The sequence below is a fragment of the Pristis pectinata genome, chromosome 2 (assembly GCF_009764475.1).
Source record: "Pristis pectinata isolate sPriPec2 chromosome 2, sPriPec2.1.pri, whole genome shotgun sequence".
NCBI classification, from domain to species: Eukaryota; Metazoa; Chordata; class Chondrichthyes; order Rhinopristiformes; family Pristidae; genus Pristis; species Pristis pectinata.
The window spans coordinates 38,734,980-38,750,443 of record NC_067406.1 but is presented as its reverse complement, the minus strand read 5'-3'; the positions used below and the strand labels follow the sequence as shown (position 1 = coordinate 38,750,443).

The window sequence follows — 15,464 nt, the reverse complement described above, 5'->3', positions numbered from 1 at the left end:
GATCCTTGAAGTTTTGGTCTAAGTTTCTTTGCCCACAAACAAACATGTAAAATGAGCTTCTACTACTGCTGACTATTTCTACTGACTAAGCTATTTAGATCATTTGGTAAAATTCTGCTGCATTGGATAAACTTTTTTCTTAAAAAGAGACAATTTTTACTTTTGAAACAACTATGTTTTTACCACGCGATTTAATAAGTTGAACAATATGAGAATACATTTTGTCAATGAGAATATTTTGACAGTTGCTCTTGAAAGTTGAGTAAGGAAAATATTAGGCTGGGTTTTGCTATGGCTAGCTAGCATGTCTGCAGAGAATTTTTGGTTAGCTATGCTGCACGTAACAGAGCATTCTGGAGCTTCATGCTGGGACACTGCAGCATGGAAATATGTAACGTGGTGGTGTATTAAACCTCTCATGAGTCCAATGTTGGCCTGGAAAGCATTGACCTGAGGGCATGAATGCACTCCATTTCACTCACATGGAGTCACATGGCTTCATTCTGCTGGTGTCCTTTGAGAGGCAAATGTGAGGCATACAAAATGTCTATTGTGTTCTTGTCTGCGTGGTAATTAGTAAAGCAGAGTTGAGTCGTGCTTTTGTGGAAGTGGATTTTAGTTCAATTTCTTGTTGTGTGGAGCTAACTGTACTTTTCGCCTTTGGGAAAGGAGGAAGGCAATAATATGGTCACTTCAGTCAGCCTTCATGGTGCCCCAATATTGGGCATGAGCTGGAGTTGTTCTTTACAGCAATACTGTTAATAAGCTGCACCCCGGGGTAAGGATGCAATCTGAGTCGTACAGCATTGCTGGTTACAGGTGGTATTATTCACCATAAGATGGTGGGCTAAGGAGAAATGATAGGATAGTCACTGGTTCACGATTAGAAATGACTGGTGGGATTTCTTCAGTAATCAATAACAATATTTGCAGAACAATGACAGTGAAACCTTCCAGATGGCCTGCAATTTTTTTATTCATTTATGGATCATGGATATTACTGGCAAGGCCAGTTTTTTTTTGACGTATACACTGGTGGCCCACCTTTTTGAACCACTGCAGTTTTTTGTGGGAAAGATGTTCCCACAGTGTTATTGGGTAGGGCGTTCAATTATTTAGACATAATAATGATTAAAGAATGTCAATGTATTTGATGCATCACTGGAATGGTACATGTATATTGTAGAGTTCCCATGCTTTTTCTGATCTTGTCTTTCAAAGTGTTAGAGATTATGAGTTTGGAAGGTGCTATAGAGGAAGCCTTTGTGAGGTTTTTAAGAGCACTTTGCAGATGATGCAGGACACAGCCACAATGTGCTGGTGGAGGAGGGAGTGGATTGGGAGCCAATTAAATCTGTTGCTTTATCCTGGTGTTGTGTTTTTTTGCAGTTGCACTAATTTAGGCAATTGCAAACTTTTTCATAATACCTAAATTGAAGTAGAATATTTCTTTTCTGTTAATGATTACCACGTGCTGGATTGGTCTGGATCTGACCAATTTAATATGATGGTATCGTGCACATTTAGTTGACAGCATGATGCTGATAAAGGCAGTTTCAAAAAATTATCTGGGCGCTCTGTACATTTGATGTGCAAACATGTAAAGGCACTTGGACATGGACAGTGATGTCAAAAGGTACGAAATGCACATTTTTACAAAATGTATTTGTGCACTTAAAGGCAAAGAAAAGTGTGGATCAGGTATGAAAAAAATTGATACTTAGGTTCTGGTTAGGTTTTAATTTTATACCCCAGCAGACCTTTAATATCCACAACTCAGCATTAAACTAGATCAGCTTTAAACTACCAGCTGATCCTGTTCTGTGTGTTTATTCAAATCTCATTTATGTAACACTGAGTGAATAAAGACCATGTGAAGAAAATGCACTTCAAAGTTACTTTTGAAGCAAAGTGCAAGTGCAAAGCTTCTAACAACTTCACAGAAATCAAAAATTACTGCATTATGAATGCTTCAGTCAATAATAAACATTCATCAATTTAGGATTGAGATGTCTAGTAAAAAAAAGTATTATAAAACAGAAGTCAATCTATCTCACATTAGACTGCTCAACTGGAACTGAATTCAAGCAGGAGTTATGAGGTAGAAGATTCATTACATTAATGATTCCCCATCCTCCCATTTGCTTACTTTTAAGCAAGATTTTACTTGTAACAAAATCACAACTCAGAGCCTGGCATTTATACCTTGCTTGCAGTATGAGAAGGAATGCAGTATATAGAAGTAAATTAAATGCAAATTAAACTCCAAAAACACTCGCAGTTATAAATGGATTTAATTGGGACAAAGGATACGGTGGTACAGTAGTCGTTATCAGACTGGTAACCAGTTATGTATCCAGAGACTTGGACAAAGGATCTGGAGACAGGAGTTCAAATCCCACCACAACAGCTGGGGAATTTAAATTCAGTTAATTAAATAAATCTGGAATAAAATGTTAGCATCAGTAATAGCGATCATGAAACAATCCTTTAGGTCATAAAGACCCATCTGCTTCACCATACCCTTTGGAGAAGAAAATCTGCTCTCCTTACCCAGATTGTCCTATATGTGACCTCAGATCTACTGCAATGTGAATGACTCGGAGAACTGCCCTCTGGCCGAGGAGCGACAGCTGTTCAGGATGATAGCTGAACTTCACCTTCTCAAGGTCAACAAGTGATGGGCAAGAAATGCTGGATTCATTAGTGACTCCTACATCGTGCAAATGTAAACAACTCTGAACAAAAAGTGCTTTTTGAAAAAAGTGATTTTAGGTGGTTAAAAGTCATAAGCTAGAAATTTCTTTGAGCGAAGCAAAAAAAAAATGCACTTTGTTTCCAAATGTATTGCTTCTTTCATGAAAATGTAAATTGTTTGGTCACCAACGACAAAATATGGCTTTCAAAATACTTTTTTTAAAATATTTATAACCAGAAATCTACTGCAATCATGGTGATATGCAACAATTGCCTGTATCCAATTACCCAACTGAAGCAAAAGTAAATCTATTAATTCAGTGTTTATTCCACGAATCCCAAGGTGATGACTCCAGACATCAACTCTAACTTTTGCCTCAATGTACCACATATAGACTCAACACCCAACGTTGAGACATTGACCTTGAAATTCTTTAGTGCCCAAGATGTTTCTACAGGACAGTTTATTGTGAGATCCACAGGCAGCAAAGCAGCACATTCTGTTGTGCACCAGGCCAAATGTGCTGCTTGCAATACAAAGACCTGGCACGCAAAAACACACAGACAGGAAACAAGGTACTGGGGGGAGTCAGAGGGTTGAGTATAGCAAGGTTGGGGGAAGATGTGGAGGACAATGTTTGGTCGGATGGTTGAACCTGGAATTTGAGGTAGTGGGGGAGGCAATCAGGGGCTTCAAGAACAGATCAACATCAGAAGTTTGGACAACATCAACAAAAATGACCAGGATATCGAGGAAAGGGACAATTGGGAGTCAGACATGCAATCAAGTTAGGGTCAGGTAGGTAGGAATGTCAGAGGTGTGAACAGGTCAGGGTCTTGAAGGTGAAGATCATAATGATCAAGGATTTGAATAACCTTGACAGTGAGGAGATTGCTGGAGCAAAACACAAAAGCAAAAATCATGAATACCTAACATGTACTGATATTCATCACTATTCAAGGGCAGAGGGCACATGTGGTATTACTAAGCAAATTGACTAAGTACTGAGTTGAGCTAGCACAATCTGACCTGAAACAGAATGACCTGTTCAGAATGAACATGTACCTGACATGTATGCTCAGGCCCTGAAGGGCTTGTATCTGGTTGGCAGGCTCTTATTATTGATTGGATTCAGGTGAAGTAGTGATTCACTTACACTTCTTCCAATCTGGTATATTCCTTTCAGTGTTCCTAATGTGGCCTTCTCTATACTGGAGAAACCAATCACAGACTGAGTGATTGCTTTGCAAAGCATCTGCATTCAGTCTTCAGGGGTGATCCTGAGCTTTCCTATTGCATGCCATTTTAATTCTCAATCCCAATGTGAGTCATAGAGTTGTACAGCATGGAAACAGGCCATTCAGCCCAGATCATCCATGCTGACCCAGGTGCCTTCCTGAGCTAGTCCCATTTTCCTGTGTTTGGTCCATATCCCTCTAAACCTTTCTTAGCTATCTACATGTCCAAATGTGTTTTAAATGTTATAATTGCACCTGCCTCTACCACTTCCTCTGGCAGCTCATTCTGTATACCCATGATCCTCTGTGCGGAAGAGAGGGTTCAAGAAAGCATTCACAAGGATGTTGCTGGGACTGGAGGGCTTGAGTTATGGGGAGTGACTGTTGGGAGTGGGACTGTTTGCCCTGGAGTTAAGAAGACTGAGGGGTGACCTTTTAGGGGTATATAAGATCATGAAGGGCATAGATAAGGTAGGTGGTCACTGTCTTTTTCCCAGTGTGGGGGAGTCTGGTTTAAGGTGAGAGGGGAAAGATTTAAAGTGGACCAGAGGGGCAAGTTTTTTTCCACACAAAAAGTGGTGGGTATATGAAATGAGTTTAAATTTTTAAAATTTTAAATTTTATTTACAGCGTGGTAACAGGCCCTTCTGGCCCAACGAGTCCGCACCGCCCATTTTAAACCCAAATTAACCTACCCGTACGTCTTTGCAATGTGGGAGGAAACCCACGCAGACACGGGAGAACGTACAAACTCCTTACAGCGGGAATTGAACCCCAATCGCCGACGCTGTAATAGCGTCGCGCTAACCACTACGCTACCGTGCTGCCCGAGTTGCCAGAGGAAATGGCAGAGATGGGTACATGGACTTCTGCTGGAAGTCTGGCAGCTTGCTGAACTCTTGGCATAGTTTTGATATTCACACTCAATTACACTTTTGATCTTCCTAAAACATGTATTTTAAAAATGAAAGAATTTAGTTTTTACATTTAAAACAATTAAAAATCATCAAAACTAACTTAATTAACAAAGTTCCACTTACCTTTCTCCCTGCTGCTGATGTCTCCCATTAATTTCAATGCAACTCTTGTGCTTGCACCAGACTTCCTAGCTTGAGTGCTGGGAGCCTTGTGGAAGTTGCATGATAGGATAGTAGAGTCCTAGGAAGTATTGAGGAACAGAGGGACCTTGGTGTACAAGTCCAAGGATCCCTAAAGATAACAGCACAATAGGTAAGATGGTGAAAGCATAGGGGATATTTGTCTTCATCAGCCAGGGCATGGAATATTAGGGCAGGGAAGTGATGGTACAACTTTATAACATGTTAGTTAAATCGATATAGAGTTGGAGTTCTATGTACTGTTCTGGTTGCCACACTGCATGATTGCTGTGGAGAGGTGCAGAGGAGGTTCATCAGGATCTTGCCTGGAATGGAGCTTTGCAGTTGGGAGGAGAGATTGGATAAGCAGGATTTGTTTTCATTGGAGAGGAGACGGTTGTGGGGACCTGACTGAGGAATGCAAAATTGAGGGGCACAGCTACCAATATTAGGAACTTTTCCCTATTACTAAAGTGTCTGAGGGAGTGGTGGAGGCAGAGTCTATTACAACATTTAACAAGTATCTGGACAAGCACTTGAATCACCAAGGCATTGAAGGCTTCAGACTATGTGCTGGTAAATGGGATTAGTGCACCTGATGACATGGACACAGTAGGCCACAGGACCACCTCCTGTGCTTAATGGCTTTGCTTGTGCTGCCTCATTGGACTGCTTCAGGAATCCCCAGGGGGAGACCAGGTATTAGGCAGAAGATGCTGCCAGTGGCTAAGGCCAACATCAAAGCTGAAAATTGAGCCTTTTGCAGGGCAATATGGTTATGTTCAAGTTTTAGCTCCAGCTTGGGAACAGAAGATCCAGGCCAGTGTTTGAAGAAAGTAACATAACATCTCCATTTATGATTTATAAAGGAAGGACTGCGAATTCATGTTAAGAAAAGTAATTATAGTTGGTGAATTTTGCACCTTCTGTACTTCAAATTTTGAGTATATCATTGACATTATTTACTATACAATTTTAATATATAGATTTAAGCTAGCAGGCATTAAAAGTGGTAGCTTTTAGGAGTATAAATTGTTAAGACTGCATGCTGAATTCGATGCAATATTTAAAAAGAGAAATGAGAGATTGTAAGATCAACAGCTCATTATCATGGTTATTTTGTTTATGCAGAAGATCATATGCTTTGTGATCTGAGTTAGCTTTAAATGTTTATGAAAGTGCTCTCAAAACAGTCTCTCAAGTTTCTTTTGCATATCTGTCAAGTAAATGTCAAATCTACTAATTTTAATATGCTTTCTCCCCCCTTTTGTCGAATATCCTAAAGCTACGAAGCTTCTCTTGTTCATTTGGTGGATACATTGAGCCCAGTTTCCTCACAAAAGCATAATATGCACATCAAAGACACGTACAGTACACCAAGAAAAAGCAACCTAACTCTAAGTGGATACCATCAAAGGCCTGTTAAAATTGGAACAGCTCCAACACGCAGTGGAGATTCAGATGAAGAACTTGAAGAAAGTAGAATGCTGGAAGACATTTTCTTCATTTAAAAAATGTAGAACAATTTTATTGACATTATCAAAGTATCATGTTTTTTTTCCAATACTCTTACTTAAAACTATGGAGTCTTGTAGTGTTTTGCTGTCCAGTTACAAGTACTATCGAAAGGTTGCTTTTAGCCTTTAAGATTGTTGGCCACTGATTCATGGGGGTAGAAATTTGAACTTGGTCACACATGCTGTATGAGCTCATTCCTATTATGCTCCTTTCTCAATATTCTGTTTAATTGCCTTCAGAGGAACTAACTGTGGAGGGGAGGATACTCGGTACTAAATTGCCTGTTTAATAGAAACAATCAAAAGTGAATTTCTACCTCAAAATGTGCTCTATTGTATAATTCCAGTATGTTAAAGTGTCTGACAAATGCTACAGCTATCAACAGATTATTTGAAAATGCTAACTACAGTACACTTACAAAATGTTCTTCTGTATACCATTTTCTAAACTTTAAAAATGTTAGTTGCCTTATCAAATCTGTTGCTTTATCATAACTGCTGATAATTTATAAATTCTGGATGGAAGAAGAAGCAAAATAATGCATTTATCACAATAATTATGTTTAGCACAAGTTCAAATAGTGGCAAGCAAATTCCAAAAAGAAACAAGTCAACTGGCACTTTTCCTTTAGAGATGTGAATTGTTGTTAAACATCAGTGACTGATGTTACGGAACCCACTAGATTATTGTAAAAAAAAACTCTACTATGATATTAATGTAGATTCTCTCTCCATGTTCTGCTGGACTTTTGCAGACTGAATGAAATATGTGAGTAAAATTGTAATTCTTGACTGTCTGAAACCCTGAGGTAATATTTACAGATAAAAAAGTGCTGTGGAATGAGCAGGTCATAAACCACCTTGAGGACAATCAATATGGTGGTGTATATCATATTTTCTATTGATGTGGTAAATGGAATCAATCACCTAAAATATTCAGTAGTTTTCCCAATATCTGCCATCTACATAGCACTAATTTTTTTAAACACTTTTTGTATAATCTAATTTAAAGATTTGAAAGGGGCATTTTTTTTGAGAATCCATCTTTGGGACATGTGGCTCAGCAGTGACTTCAGTAGACCACTTAGTACTGTGATCTTTACTGTTTTGCCTGCCATTGTATGTCTGTTGAGAGAGAATGCAATTTGTTACAGATTAGGAGTAGATTAATTTTGGGCTCCTGGCATCTAAGAATTAGGCTGAGGGTAACCAAACCTAATTAACAATTCACTTGCTCAGTGTAAATTGGAAGATCTCTGTTCTCTCAATTTGGGCTGAGGTTGAACCAAAGTCCCTGAGGTGAAAGATTAATATCTATTTCATTGCACAATTCTATTCCTCAGAGTTAGTTTATGCTTATCTGGACAAGGTTGGAACTTTTGTCTTATGTATCTTAATTCACTAGATGAACTGATCTGCATGCCCAAGAACAGGAGTTTTAAGTGTGAAATAATATATTTATACCCTTATGAGAAAGATCAATATCTGTAATGATGATGGTATTATGTTAACTATTACATAACTTTGGCACATGCTGCATTTTTAAAATGGGTTATGTTTGTATTAAATAAAAGACGAGAAGTGGGTGTTTAAAGTGATTTACTGGCACTGAATACAAATAGACTGTATTCAACGAATTGAATGTGATTTCCATATTGGGAATTGAACCTTATCACAGACCAGGTGACCTGCACATGCATTCTATTAGCAGCTAATATTTGAATTCCAGTGATATGCTAGATTATTGTGCAGCATGTATTAAGTTAAAACGTTAACATTCCAAAACACCTTGATATCTCTCTCACCAATTATAAGTTACTATATTAAGTTGCTTGCTCTTCACTGACATTGATTTCCTAAATGTAACTAAATTTGACAAATTCTGACAAATATGACCAGTATTTGCATAGTTTGTTCAGAATAAAATCTATACTTAGATGACTTGGCCTCTTGGTTTGCTTGAACGGGGTTATGTTTAAAACTGGTCATAACAAGTTACATGCATTTTTTTAAGCAAAAAAAATGAAACGAACATGCATTTATAAGTAGAATGTAGTTTGCACCCAATTAATTGCTTCTGAAGGGTACTATCTGTTAGCAAAGGGGCAGCTGATATGTTAACATTTATTTCAGAAACTATTTTGAATAAATGACCATTTATTCTTTTGGAGATGTTGTTTGAGGAATAAATAGTGGCCAGGAAACTTGGAAAATTGTTTTCTTCTGCAAGCAGGTGAGTTTAACATCTAATCCATAAATTGTACTACTGATGATAATGTATTGAAGTGTCAGTCTTGATTAGGTGCTTAAGTCACTAGGTTGGGTCTTGAAGTTAAGGCCATGAGACTCAAAAACCACTGGAAGCCAAGCCATCAGTTATGGCGCTCCAATCTTATCCTTTATTAATAAAATAAGTGTGCTATGATGTAACACATTGGCAACATATGGATATTGCATATTTTCTTCTTGAATATCACTATTGCATAGAAGATCCTGAATAAAATGATTATCCAAATGAATGTGATCAATAACAAATCAATTGTTATATTAAACCATTTCTTAGTCATGAGAGAATGTGAGAAAAATGCTGCTTTGATGAAGCAGTTGCTGTTAATTTAAAACATTTTTATGTTTTCAATGTTCAGAGCATGGTGGTATTTGTAAGAAGAAATGTTTTAACAAAATAAAGAATTATCATGAGGTTAATGTATATCATGTATTCATGAAACAGTGGTCTGTATAAAATCTGAGGTTGGCACTGGGGGTGTTAGATTTGTTGTGTAATCTCTATTAATGTGTTCTACATTTCAGAGAAGACTAGAACATGTTTAATTTGGATGTTTTGGTAGATTTCATATTTTGATTGTTGATATTTTCACGAAATCAGCAACCAGTAGGAAGAAAGGAAAGCCACATGTAAAGGTTTCAATTTTCTAAATATGTTTTACAGTTTATGTTCATTAAAATAAAAAGAAAATTGTGTTGTTGGACTTTGCTATTGCCCTTTAATCCAGCCATGTAACAATTGTATTTAAATCAGATTGCACATATCCATTAAAATATTGTCTCCTCATGAAGCTGAAAAAAATAAATTGATTTGAAAAAGATGTGATTTGTTCTTAAGTATTCTAGCTTGAACTTGTTTTTCTGATTGATGCCTGTAAATATTTAAATGTAATAACTTCTGTGAAATTGTGTCTGATTTCTCAATGGCTGCATTTTTAAATAGTTTAATTTTTTGTTGATTTTAAAAAAAACTACTGCATAGCATGTTAATTAATCTTAGAAACAGGAATAGAAATTAGTAAAGGAGACACGAGATTGCAGATGCTAGAATCAGGAGCCAGAAATGAACTGCTAGCAGAACTGAGCAGGTCAAGCAGCATTGTGGAGGCAAAGGGAAGGTTAAAAATTAGTCACCACTGATGACATAAAATGAGCTGCATTAGAAAACACTTGATGTTTCATTTGATGGAAGTAAAAGGAATGAAATATGCTAACATTGTTAGCTGATTTGATAGCAACAAAATTAAAAAGAAATATTAAGCAAAGAGGAAAATCAGGAGAAATTTCATTGTAGGTGAATACAAAGGCATCCACTTGAAATGAATAAAAGTAGATTTTGTTCTAAATAGTGAAAAAACACAAATTGTGGCAGCCCAATGTGACTGGGAGATGCATGTGCACTGAACAGATAAAATATGAATGGATGTAGAAAAGAATTTAAAAAAAGGCTCATGAAAAGATGACCTTTCAAGTTTACAAAAGTAGATTATATAAGGATAAAAGTTACACTACATAAATTAGATTTCTGTTGAATTTAGTTCGAGGTGATTGAATGTTCAAGGATTTGTGAGGAGAAGTTGACAGGAAAAACTAGTAGATGAGTCCAAGTATTCAAAACTTAGGAAATAAGAGGAGGAATCATACAGTTTTATAAAAGAACACCCTTTGGCCCGCTGAATTTGAACCATCAAACATCCAGTTACACTAGTTCTATACTGAATCCCATGTTATTCCCACAACACCACCCCAGATCCTGTCACTCACCTACCAGGGGTAACTTATAGTGGTGATTTAACTCACCAACCCACACTTGTTTGGGATGTGGGTGGAAACTAGAGCATCCAGAGCAAATGCACATCTCATAGGGAGAACGTGCAAACTCCACTCTGACAGGACCAGAGATCAGGATTCAATCTGGGTCACTGGAGCTGTGAGGCAGTTGGCTATATTCGCTGCACTACTCAGGGATCGACCAAATTAGTCAGGAGAAGCTGGGTCAATACTGGTTCTATCACCGTGAGGAAGCACGAGAGAGCACAAGCTGAGGCCTGGAGGGGTGACAGGAAGCGGAGTGTCCTCCAAACTTCATCTGGTGAATGGACTCAAGGCCACTGTGGAAAAATTTGCAGCTCACATATCTGCCTCTTCCCTGTTGCTGCCAAGCCCCAATGCCTGACTGGCTTTCTTGTGTCTCCTTTGATGGATATAATGGACCTATATGTATATAGATTGATGATACGAGATGACTGATAATGACAAACTATTTTTGACATTTTTAACAGATTTCCAACTCTCATGAATTTTAGTGAATGCAAAATAAAATAGTTCAAGCTCTATTTCAATATCACTCAGTCATGATGATAAAATTGCTGTGGAAATACCATAAAATGTTAGCTGAAAGTGAAAGGTTTACATCCATGATAAACAAAGTTTTTGCAATTTTACCTATCAGTGTTTATATAATTTACTGCGTGAATTCTTTCATAGCACCTGCTATTAACTTACTTAAATATTTCACAGAAGCCTACAGTATAGCTGGAGGCCTTTCCACTCTTGCTGGTTTTGGCTCTAAGAGTTAATTGATTTGTCTGACTGCTCAGCTTTATCCCCATTACCCTACAAATTGGTCCCTTAAAGCACATGTTTGGTGACCCTTTAAAAGTTATTAAAGAATCTGGTTTCACTGAACCTACAGATCTTAATAAGATTCTATTTAAAGAAATACCTCTTTTTTCCCATTTTTGTGGTAATTTTAAATCTAATGCAGAATTGGACCCATTTGCTGGAGAAAATTGTTTCTGCCTGTTTCCTGTATCAAAACACCTTATCAATTTGAATACTTCTATTGTCTCCCTTAACCTTCTCTGCTTCAAAATGAACAGTCTGTGTCTTTAACTGCTATGTGGAAACTAGTGGACTCCTCTGTGGTTTAACAGTAACCATATCTGCAGAAATTGTTGGCTGCTCAAGGAACTTAAGCTCAAAATTGATAAGCTGAAAAGTCCAGGCTTCAAACACTGCAACACCCCCAGGGAGGTAGAGAGTTATCTGGACACTAAGTTCTGGGAGGCAGTCACACCTCTCGAATGTGATGAATGGTCAAGGGCAGGTTGGTGTGACTGCAGAAGAGGTCAATGTTTCAGGTGGAGATCCTGCATCAGGACTGAGAGTGTATCTATCCTGTATCTAGAAGGGAGAGGGAGGGGAAAGAAAGAGACCAGCAGATGATAGGTGAAAACAGATAAGACAAAAAATAGTCAGATGGAGCAAGGTGGGGAGGGGAGGGCGAAGGGTAGAGGTAGAAGTTGGTAGGTCTTAGGTGGAACCAGATAAGGGAGGGACGATAGATGGAAGGTAATGAGCCTTGGTAACAAGGGGAGGAGGGATACAGAAGATGAACAAAAACAGAGAGACTCTGGGTGGACTTGTGAGAGTGGGAAAGGAACATCTGAGGAGTGGGTTACCTGAAACTGGAAATTTCAATGTTCATACCATTGGGCTGTAGGTTATCCAAATGGAATATGAGGTGCTGTTCTTTTAATTTGTGGTTGGTGGTAGAGAAAACCAGTTGGTGTGGGAATGGGAAGGGGAGTTGAAATTACCTGCAACCAGAACCTCAAGATGGCCGTAATGGTGGGGAATGTAATTTTCCCTATCCCCTGATTTAGAATGTGAATACTATATTCTTATAATAATGGGAAGACTGTAGGGAATTTTCCATCCTCTTGCCTGCTTCCATGAGGAGGAATGGATCTCCTCATTCATTCCCTTATTTTTGTTGGTACTTATATATTTATGAGCATATAAAATGAAACAGAAACAAGTTGAAAATGATGTGACACAACCATATAACCAGTTCTTTGCAAATCGCTGTTCCCTGTTGGGTTACAGAGTTCTGGATCTTAACAATTCTGTCTGCTGTCATTTACACAACACAAATGATAAGCAATTGGTTCCAAACAAGCAGCAAATTTGAACAATATGTTCAATATATCCTATTTGAAGCATTTGTCAGATTTTTGATTGCTGTTTTCAGGTCTACTTGCTGTTCATGTGGAGAGTTACATAGAAGTAATTGACATTTGATAGTCACATATATTAAAGATGTTTCTGAAGACATTCATGTGAAGAATAAATCATAACATGTAAAGTACTGCTTCAGAAGCCCAAATAAAATCTTATATTGAAATAAATAGAAAATGGTTTGCATAGTAAAATTTGAAGCAAGCAAATATGTCTCTAAGAAAATTTTAATGTTCATTTTTTTTGTTTGCAGGTTGAATTTAGTTATTATATACTGTGGTTCTGTTTGGAATTTTATGCTGTGACATCAAGCAGATCCCTTATTCTGTATAGCTGAATTCTACTGCAATAACATTGCAGCCTTTTACATCCTTCTGTCAATGGTTGGGTGATATCCTTAATTGTTTTTAACATGAAGTCGTATTCTATAATATAAATTACATAAATGGCAGAATATATGAATGAAAGTTATAATTTACCTGGATTCAAAAGACATCTGTAAAGTTATAACACTTCACAGTACAGCTTTTTAACCCCATCAATTTATAATTTTACATTTCTTCCCTGGATGCCATTTCCCCTCCTAATTCTTTTTGTTCTTCCTTTCCTGGAGGTATCAAATTATGTTGGAATATATCATTTATGTTTATTATTTAATAATAATATTCCAACAGAGGCCACTGAACAAGGACCAAAACTGGAAATTGAGGCCACTTTACTGGTGCTGTTTTCACTTTCTTACCTCTATACACTGAAACCAATGTGGATTTTCATAGTTCCTCGATTGGTTAGCTAATCCACTGCAGAACTGAACTGGTCAAAGTTCCCTTTGCACACAATATGGTGAATCTATCCACTAAGCTGTTGGAATCATAAAATAATTATGACATGAATGGAGGCTATTCAACCCATCATGTATGTGCTGCTTGAAAAAGAGCTACTCGACCTAATCCCATCTTCTAGCACTAGGGCTGTAGCCCTGCAGGTTGAAGCTCTTCAAGTACACATCCAGACAAGACCCTTTTCCCCTCTAATCCTTCAGTGATTGCTTTAAATCTATGCCATAAGAAATCTATGATTTTTCTCCTAGGTCTTCCATGAAGGAGCAGGCCAGACGTGCACTGTTGTGCACACCTGGACACCCATATTTGGCTGAGCATATGCAGGACCCGTGAACAGCTCAGGAGCCCACGCAGAAGCTGCTGATTTTATTCTCTTTTTGTCCAGTGGGAGATTTCTTGATCTCTTCCACATCAACTGAATGGGGACCTACTGTGAAACATTCATCTTCTACCATTTGATACCCATATTATTCGTCTTCCAAAAAGGGCAGAAATATCCTGAGGTGAAATAGTTTCTGGCAGCTTGAGATGGTGATCCTTGGAAATATTTCATTGAACCACCTGGCTGAGAATTGATGATATTCATCTAAGGTAGGAAGCATGTTGTGCTGTGAGTATTTATTGAAAGTGAAGGAATAACATTGCCTGAAACTTTGAAGTGTGAAATTCTCTTAATATCCACTCCTAATACCAATAGATTTACAAAGCACAGATAACCCAATGTAAAACTACTTCTTTAACCCAACTGTGCATTAAATTTTAAATTGTATTGCCTGTGTATAAAAGTTCCATTGATGGTAGAAAAAAAAATCGGTCATTTTAGCCTAGCAGAATTTTCCCAATGATTATTTTTAACAGCTCAAACCTATTTTTCCCCGACATTTACGTTGACTGTAAGTATTATCTAAGTTTCATGTCATTGTCCAGACAAATGCAAATCATGACTGAACTGAGATTGCCATAGCTGATCTGATGTATTGAGCCAAAGCTTTAACTTGGGATGAGATTTGGTTGGGTGTGTTGAGTGCCAAATATACTTAATTTCAGCAATGCAAAATGTGAACTGTTTTAATTTCAGGGCTCATTTGAATATGTTTGATAGGTTGCCCATCCAGTAGCTTTGAGAAATGTTACCCTGGAGTTCTGGATCTTTGGTTTCTCAGAATACCTCCATTGATCTACCTTCCAATAATCAACCCTCCAAACTTTCTGGACCACACTGTCACAACATCTTTCTCTGAACATGCGCAACAGTCTCTTTGACAATTTGCAGTGCTTAGATTTAAAACTCTCAATCTTGCTTCCAAACCTTGCAATGGTTTCACCATCTTTACCAGCCCTAACTCTCTGAGATTCCCGGGCTCCTCCATTTTAGCCTCTAAACTGTCCCTGAATTTAATTGGTAGATGTAGCTTCAGTTGCAAAGGCCCGAGGCTCTAGAATTCCTTCTCTAGAACCCTCTTCTTTATACCTCTTTTTCTTCTTTTAAAATACCGTTTAAAACCTACCTGTTTGAACAAACATCTGTCTTATTGTCTCTTTATATAGTTGGTGTCAAATTGTGTTTGAAGATCCACTTGTGAATGATCTCACTAGAGCAGCAAGGATATTCATCTCTCTCGATAATACCTGCCAATGCTCCTCTCACTCATCCCCCTGATGTACCATAAGTCTTTCTCATTCCAAACAATTATTCCTCTTTTGCTATTGCCACCAGACACCAACAGCTTTCTTTCCTAATAACTTACCATTTGAAAAAATAA

At 37.7% G+C, this 15,464-nt stretch overlaps 1 protein-coding gene across 2 annotated transcripts in view; it reads left to right on the top strand.

Moving 5' to 3' along the window:
* The window catches only part of kiaa1328 (KIAA1328 ortholog), a 138,338-nt gene extending 128,688 nt beyond the window's left edge, over positions 1 to 9,650 (top strand). Inside the window, exon 11 of one of the 2 annotated variants that reach the window (XM_052044007.1) lies at positions 6,319 to 9,650. In XM_052044007.1, coding sequence (XP_051899967.1) covers positions 6,319 to 6,544 — 226 coding nt within the window. In that variant the 3' untranslated portion in view covers positions 6,545 to 9,650. The remainder of the gene's footprint in view (positions 1 to 6,318) is intronic. The other variant, XM_052044009.1, reaches the window with a different exon arrangement.
* The last annotated feature ends 5,814 nt before the right edge of the window (positions 9,651 to 15,464 follow it).